The sequence below is a fragment of the Leopardus geoffroyi genome, chromosome E3 (assembly GCF_018350155.1).
Source record: "Leopardus geoffroyi isolate Oge1 chromosome E3, O.geoffroyi_Oge1_pat1.0, whole genome shotgun sequence".
Taxonomy (NCBI): Eukaryota; Metazoa; Chordata; class Mammalia; order Carnivora; family Felidae; genus Leopardus; species Leopardus geoffroyi.
In genome coordinates, this window is record NC_059340.1 from 16,530,289 (window position 1) to 16,538,002 (window position 7,714).

Sequence of the window (7,714 nt, forward strand, 5' to 3'; positions counted from 1 at the left end):
CTGTCCTGTGCTCAGTAATAGCCATCAGCATGGGATATACCAAAGAAGAATAGGCCTCCTCTCCCTGAGCTTGGTGTTTGGCTGTTTGTAGCAAGGTGTGGGAGGAGGGGAGATAGCTTGGCTCATTGCCCTGCCTGCTTATGGTGCCTTCCTTCTGAAAAGCAGACAGTTCACACAGGAGCAATAGGCTCCCAGAAGCTGGTGAGCACTGAACAAGCCATTTACAGGAAGATAGCACCAGTTCCCACTTTCACACTTTGGAGAGACATTTGGGGGCACTTTACAGCTACCACACACTCACTGCTCACTCCATTTCTGGTTGGGAAAAGAAGGGAAGGCAGTAAAAGCTCCAGAGCTAACCAAGTCCTTCTGAAGGAAGAAGACAGGCCTTTGATGACAGGTCTCCCAGGTGGAGAATGTAGAGGGCTCTTTGGCTAAGCTTTCAGGTGTTTCTTCTTCTCACAGCCAGGTTGCCAGGAGTGGATCATGTCCAGGATCTCGCTCACCCAGGTGGTGCCTGGAGAGCAGGGAAAGAGGAGGCGGACAGGGCTGCGGGTGGCCCCCTGCTGGCCCAACGCGGGACTTGTGGCCCAGGAGAGGGGTGGGTGGCCCTCCTCACTTACCCGATTTGGGGTAGGTGCTGATAAGCAGGTCATCGGGCTGGGCCTGGAAGTTCTGCAGTGGTCCCAGTGCCTCGGCAAAGTACTTGATGAGAGGGATCCCCTTCACGTACTGCAGTGGCGGGCGTGAGGTGTCCGGGACCAGCTCCATGCCGCTGCGTCAGGGGCCAGAGTGCAGCCTACTTCCCTTAACATCACAACATGCCATCTACTGAAACCTTTGCTTTAAGATAAGGGACTGAAGGCTGGGTGACTTGCCCCCACTCACAAGGCTAGCGAGTGGTGGGGGCTGGGGTCCAAAGCCACACGTAACCTGCAGAGGGTCACAACGCTGGCTGCACCTTCACCTGAAGGGCCTGAAAAATCCCAGAGCTTGGGGCCACACCCCAAACCAGTTAAAATCACTCTGGGGGCCCAATCCCAGTTTTTGGGAAGCTCCGGATTCCAGTGTGCACTTGAGAAAACTACTCTAGAGGCTGCCTGTCCTAAGTCCCCCCCTGTTTTCTTTCTCATACTACTTCCTGCTTCAGCCCCTGGCCTACTGCACTGGCCTCCTCGCCCTGTCGTCCCCTGGAGCTCCTTGGGCCCCTCACATGTGGAAACATCCCAAAGGCCAGCCTGTGACCCCACTTGTCCAACCACACTCCATCTTGGCTCGGAGATAAACACAGCCAGCTGAGCAACTGAGCTTCTTTTAGGGGCTAAAGTCTGAGATGTAGATGAGCAAAAGAGAGGAGTCATGGAAGGGGGTTTCGGACCGGGCTGCAGTTGGCAGACTGCTTTCCCGAGGGAAAGCACAAGGATGCCATGCCATCAGAGGCAGCAGCAGAGAGAGAGGAGCTAGCAACACCAAGTGAGGGAGGTCTGGTCTGGCCCAGCCCAGCCCAGCCCACCCCAGCACTCACCGCACCTCTCTGGATCTTGGCCTTGTGGCTCCTTTGTGCTGTGGCTTACTGGGTGCAGTTGTGGGGAGTACAGAACTGCTTTCTGAGCTGAAGCATTTCTAAGTCCAAAGTGGGAGGTCTCTGGAGCCAGCACTGGGATCTGGCCGTCCTCCAGGAAGGAAAGGGTGGAGTTTAGAGTGGGAGGGCCCCCCTGTGCTCCCCTCCTCAGCACCTTAGCCAGAGCCCAGCTTAGACTGACCCGAAAATCCAAGATACGGGTTTAGCATGCAGAAAATAAGAGTGAATCTAGACAACAGGGCCCAGTAAGCTTTCATTTTTGTCTTTTGGGGGTTTTTTGAGCTGTAATCCTGGCTCCTGACCTGCCTTCCAAACTCCACCCCTGCAGGGCGGGCCAACCAACAGCTTTTTCTAATGGATCCAGCCAGTTGAGAGGGGGCAGGGTGGAGAGGAAACATGGGACACTCCCGTGAGCAGGGTCACTCACCTTCCTGGCTGGCTCCAGGCCAGTCTTGGAGATGCCAAAGGTTCAGGCTGGGGGGTGCCGCACAGGCCCCCAGCAGCCCAGGGATTCTAAAAACTGTTACTCTTGACCTCTGACAGCAAGGCCAGTACAGAGCAATATGGGTGGGCAGCATGACAGAGTCTGGGGTGGAGCAGAAAAGGGAGGAAGAATGCCGAGTCTAATAACCCTGGGAGTGAGTCCAGCTTCATGATTCCCAAGGGATTTCATGGAGATTCATTCATGGTTGGCAAAAGAACCATGGCCCCCAGAAGGTGCTTTTCTCTCACTGGGTCTGAAGGGGCTCTGCAGACAGAGACAAGAAGGAGTTGGGGCTTAGAGAGCCACGGGGCCCCATGGGGGTAGAGTATCCCAGTCCCCCTTCCACCGCACTCTTGGCCTCTGTCCTTCCTATTTGTGTTAAAGTCCAGAGTCAAGCTGGGCACTGGATTTGGATGGGCTCTGAGTCAAGAGTGTGTCCCCCAAGCAAAGCACTGTGTGATGTCAGAAGCGTGCTAGGGACAGCTGAGGCACCCGGGCCTCCAGAAAGAGGAGAGGCTCATCCACACAGGCCAGCAGCCTCTCCCTGCCTCTGCTCTTCTCTTCAGGCCCCAGTGACTGGCAGGGCCTCTGCCTCCAGCCCCCAGCAAACACCAGGAAGTTCCGTTAACTCAAGACTCTTTATTGTGCTCAAGTAAAAACCGCCCAGACCCACAGGAGTGGCACAAACAAGCAGTGGGCGGAGGATCAGGTCTCCAGCATGTCTGTCCAGTGTTCCTGTGGAAACAAGAGGACCGGTCAAAGGCAGCCTGGGGGGGGGGAGGGGGAGGGGGAGGCTGGGGCCAAAGCCACCTCTCACCTCTTCTAATTCCAAGTTCTCTTCTTCCTCCTTGGTGCCCATCTGGCACAGCCAGATCAGGTCTCCCCACAGCAGTGAGTTCTTACAGCTACCAAGGGGTGCAGTTGGTAGGAGACACAGTCAGGATCACAAGCCTCTTCCAGGCTAGGCCCTGAGTGCCAAGATAAGGACTCGGCTGCCCTGGGCCTGGACTTGGACAACCGACACCATCTTCCCAAAGGTAGGCCAGGCTGGGGCAGGGGTGGTGGACTCACCCAGGGCATTGACCCTCTAGGGGCAGAAGCTGCCCTGGCTCCTTCTCCAGGAACTCCTCTGCAAGGCAGATCACGTGGGCCCTGAGGCGGCAGCCAGGGTGGGGGCAGCACAGGGGGCCCTCTTCATCCTGTCAGAGGTGGTAGGCAGTTAAGAGAGAAAAGCGGGAGGAATGATGTAGCTAAACACTCAGAATTTCTATGGACCAGATACTGTTCCAGGGGCTTTGCATTAAACAATCCTGTGAGGCACATACTACTGCTATTTGCATTTTATAGATGAAACTGAAGCACGGCGAGGTTACAGCACTTGCCCACAGAGACCAAGCTAATCAGTTTCCTCTCAGCATGAGCAGTGATTATATATTTTTAAAATTTTTTTAACGTTTATTTATTATTGAGAGACAGACACAGAGCATGAGCAGGGGAGGGGCTGACAGATGGAGAGACACAGAATCCAAAGCAGGCTCCAGGCTCCGAGCTGTCAGCACAGAGCCCAACGCCGGGCTGGAACTCACAAACCGCGAGATCATGACCTGAGCTGAAGTCGGACGCCTGACCGACTGAGCCACCCGGCCGCCCCATGGGCAGTGATTATATAAACAGCACGGCCACTGCAACCACACCTATAGTTCTTCCAGCTAACTGACCTCAGGCAGGTCACTTAATCTCTGAATGGCAGGTACTCAATTTACATTTCTTGAGAGCTCCGAAGAAGTCAGGCCCATCCTTTCAGTTAATCTGTTAAATATGTATTGTCTGTTTTCCGGACCCTTTTCTACAGCAGTGAACAAGACCTGGCCTTGTATGGGCGGTGGGAGAAACTGACAAGATGAATAAAACACCTAGCATGTTAAAGAATAAGTGTTTAGGTTAAAAAAAAAAAAAAAGGCAAGGAAGTGTACAAGAAAGAATTGCAGTTTTAGATGGAGAGCCGAGGAAGACTTCATGGAGAAGGGGAAGGTGGCACTTTATAAAGACCGAAAGTCTAGGGAAGAGCCTTACAGTCAAAGGGGAAAGGCACAGGCCCTGAGCAGGAGGGTACTGATTCTGAGGAATGGCAGCAAGTAGGCTCATCCCCATTTGAGAAACGAGGGCAAAAGGTGTCAGTGGACTGCCCGGTCCCTCAATAAACAGCTGGATCCCAAGTCGTCTGAACCCTGAAGGCCAGGTGGAGCCGCTCACCTGGAAGGAGCGTGCGCACAGGGCGCAGCAGGCCTCGGCATCTTGGTCAGGCTCGGACTCCAGGTCAGCTAAGGGTCCGGCGCGGCGCTTCGGGGCCACGGCGCGGGGGGGCGGCGGAGGCCCAAAGGTCAGCGGCATGTGCGGCGGTGGCGGTGGGCAGAGGTCACATCGGAAGTCGGCGCGCAGCCAGCGCACGGTGAGCGGGAGGCGCACCCAAGGCGGCACGCGCAGCATGTGTGCCAGCACGCGCAGGTGGAAAGCGAAGGCGGCCTCGCTGCGCAGGCGCGGGCCCACATGAGCCAGGCGGCGTGAGGCTTGCGGGTGCTGCCAGGCCCACTCGAACTGCGGGCGGAGAGTAGGGGCTTCAGGGACGCCCCAGGAAGGGGGCCACCAGGGGAAGGCCCGAAGCCCCAGCCCATTCTCCCACCGTCCCCGTCTCCTTTCTTACCCGAAGGGCGGCCACGGCGGAAGGGAAGCTGTGCACGATAAGCACCATCGCCCTGGGGAAAAGAACGAGGGCGCGGCCTGTGAGCCCTCCGCCTCACCCCGCGTCAAGCTGAACCCCCTCGCCATGATTCACCCCCAGTCCTACCTGAGAGTGAAGTCCTCATGCCAGGCTTCAAGCCTAGTCCGCGAGGCCCCGCCCCCTTCGCGAAGGTGCATCCTCTCACACCTGCCAACCTCAGGCCCCGCCTCCAGCGCAGGCCCCGCCTCCTGCCCTCCCCCTGTCCTCTCCCTTGCAGACTCTCTCTGATACAACCCCAGCCTTGTTCATCAGCCGCTGTCACCGGACCAACCCTAGATCCTCAGTCCCCTTCTCACTCAATCCCTGCCTCTTAGTCCCACAGCCGAGTTTCACAGGGCTCCGCCTCCCCACCGTGCTCCTCCACCCTTGGTGCCATTGCACCAGGAACTCGCATTCCGGCCCTGCTCTCAGCCACCGCACCGGCTCCGCCCACTGTCACTGGCTTGGCCCCGCCCCTCTCGGCAGGCCTCTCCTCAGAGCCTCGCCTCTCCCTGGAAGCCCTGCTCCAGACAGCAATCCACTCCCTCTTACCAGGGCCCGCGCCCGCTGGTCCGCCAGGCCCCTCCTTTCTTGCGGCCCCCGTTGTGCTGCTGGACCCTACGAGTAGGGTTGACGGTGAACCCCACGTAGACGCGACCCCGGTGCCGAGGGTTCAGGCAGTAGAGCAGATAGACGCCGAAGAAGCGCCCGGGCCTCGCCGCGTCCCCCCCAGGGCCCATCGAGACTTGTGGGTTGATCGCTGTGGCCTATGACCTTAGGGAGGACTGAGTTGCCAGGGCCGCAAGATGCCTGTCTCGGAAAAAGCGTTTGGAGGCGATCCCGAGATACCCTAGAGGCACGGCAATGCAGATTCGCGCACTCTCTCCTGACCGACTGGTGCTAAGGTGTCCAAACCGGCCCACGGGACCCGGGCTGCTGTGCAGGCGGCGGGCACTTATTAGCGCCCGATTCGGTCCTTGGGCTGACTCTGATTGGCTGGCTGATGGTAAGCGCGGAAACCTAGGACTGTTGGAAAGCTGGACTTGCGTGAGGGCGGAAGTGCCGGGTTTACAAACGCCTTAGTAAGGGCGGAAGTCGACACTCTGACGGAAGTGGCGTCAGTAAGGGCGGAAGCGGTGTGGCTACGTGGGAGCTGGGATTCCATCCCCGCTGGGCTGCCGCCCCTTCTGGGCTGCCGCAGTGGAACTCAGCGCCGAGTACCTCCGGGAGAAGCTGCAGCGGGACCTTGAGGCAGAGCACGTGGTGAGTTGAGCGGTCTAGATTCGCCCAACGTGGGGGAAAGAGGGCCTGAGGGGCGGGTTTCATACTCCCCACACCGTTGTTCCCCATAGGAAGTCGAGGACACGACTCCCAACCGTTGCGCGTCCAGCTTCCGAGTCCTGGTGGTGTCGGCCAAGTTCGAGGGGAAGCCGCTGCTTCAAAGACACCGGTGAGGCCCCAGGAGCCCTTCACTCAGCGCGACCCCAGCGCCGGGACCACAACCCTGGCCACTACCTTCAACGTAACTCCCTAACCCCCACCAGTGCGGCCCCGCACGGTGAACCACGACCCCAAGGATGCCGCCTTCGTGGCCCCTGTATTGACACTTAGGCCCTCTTCCTCTTTGGTCCGCACGTCCTGGGGACACAACCTGGGAGACACCTCCAGTCTCCCTGATTACCCTACATTCTGGGATCGCGACTCAGGCCTCCACCTACCGTTTCCTAACCCCATCTTTCCCCCAGGCTGGTGAACACGTGCCTAGCAGAAGAGCTTCTGCACATCCATGCCTTTGAGCAGAAAACTCTGACCCCAGAGCAGTGGACCCGTGAGCAGCAGAAATAAAGAGACCTAGGCCTGCACAGCCACTAAATTATGAATCAGGGCCAGCTTCTGTGTCAGCGTGTTGTGGGGAGGAGGGTGGGAAGGGTGCTGAGATTTAATCTAGAGCCTGGTGTCTCCCTGCCCCACCCCACCCCCACTCTCCATTGTCTTACTTTGGACAAGTCTTTCACACATCCACAAGGCCTTAAGTGGTGAATCAGATAAAAAAAAAAAACCCTGAGCCTCAATTAACTCACAGGCTATCATTTCTTCCCAACAGAGGCTACTGGTATTGCCTTTTGGCTTCAGCTAACACCCAATTACTTTCCAAGGATTAATATGTCCTAACATCTACTGCCTCCACTGTAAGTACTCATTGACTAGTGGGCAAGGCATTTATGAAAAAGGAACCAACATTCACAAGAGGGTGAGTTAAGTAGGAGAAGTCAATCAGAAAGTTCCCATGGTACAATGTCTCATATCTGACTTAAGCAAACAAAAAACCCAGTTAATACAGAATATAGTAACAGGATGTCATGGGCCTGAATGATGCTGAAGTTCTTTTGGAAAAAATAAAACATTTAAGCACATGTAGTCTGAATATTTTCTTCCAGTCTGTCTTGCCTGTTCATTTTCTCAGTGCATCCATTTTACCTTTGTAATTAGTGCTTTTTTTTTTTGGTTCTGTATCCAAAACATTTGCCTACCTCAAGGTTGTCAACATATGCTCTCATGGTTTCATATAAAAGATTTATGGTTCTAGCCTTTATATTTCGGTTTATGATCCATCCCAAATTAATGTGTACAGAACGAGGTAGGGGCTAAGGTCCATTTTGTTTCCACTTGAATATCCACTTTACCCAGAATTATTCATTAAAAAGACGTCCCTTTCACCCACTGAATTGGCTTGACAATCTGGGTGAAGATCAGCCAACAGTACTTGTGTTTGGTCTATTTCTTGGACTCTTTATTCTGTGTCATTGATCTGTCTTTATGCCAAAGACTTTCATTGCTGTGGCTTTACTGCAAGTCTCCAAATTAAGCAGTATTAAGCAGTTTAAGTTCT

The 7,714-nt window shown here is 55.6% G+C and overlaps 1 protein-coding gene and 1 pseudogene across 13 annotated transcripts; one reads left to right on the top strand and one right to left on the bottom strand.

Annotated features, from left to right (window-relative positions):
• Nucleotides 1-458: 458 nt before the first annotated feature.
• On the bottom strand, nucleotides 459-5,564 carry LOC123588944 (structure-specific endonuclease subunit SLX1-like). 13 transcript variants are annotated; one of them, XR_006708084.1, is made up of 10 exons: nucleotides 5,377-5,564; nucleotides 4,768-4,819; nucleotides 4,320-4,661; nucleotides 3,138-3,265; nucleotides 2,884-2,971; nucleotides 2,740-2,801; nucleotides 2,010-2,330; nucleotides 1,531-1,664; nucleotides 624-807; nucleotides 459-517 (listed from the first exon to the last, which is right to left on the bottom strand). XR_006708084.1 is itself a non-coding variant. In XM_045460378.1 (6 exons), the coding sequence occupies exons 1-6, from the start codon at nucleotides 5,562-5,564 to the stop codon at nucleotides 2,772-2,774; spliced, it is 828 nt and encodes a 275-aa protein (XP_045316334.1). In that variant the 3' UTR covers nucleotides 2,691-2,771. The 13 variants fall into 13 exon arrangements, 2 of the variants coding, with proteins under 2 accessions (XP_045316334.1, XP_045316336.1); XR_006708081.1 differs by having other exon boundaries at nucleotides 1,531-1,673; XR_006708082.1 differs by having other exon boundaries at nucleotides 1,764-2,330.
• A 263-nt stretch (nucleotides 5,565-5,827) lies between these two features.
• Nucleotides 5,828-7,238, top strand: LOC123588946 (annotated as a pseudogene).
• The last annotated feature ends 476 nt before the right edge of the window (nucleotides 7,239-7,714 follow it).

Excerpts from the sequence above, each read along its gene's own strand:
- LOC123588944 (XM_045460378.1), bottom strand. The coding sequence starts at position 5,564 with ATGGGCCCTGGGGGGGACGCGGCGAGGCCCGGGCGCTTCTTCGGCGTC. Across the intron at positions 4,820-5,376 it reads ACCAGCGGGCGCGGGCCCTG|GGCGATGGTGCTTATCGTGC; the intron begins GTAAGAGGGAGT and ends TCTTTTCCCCAG. Across the intron at positions 3,266-4,319 it reads TGTGCGCACGCTCCTTCCAG|GATGAAGAGGGCCCCCTGTG; the intron begins GTGAGCGGCTCC and ends CACCTCTGACAG.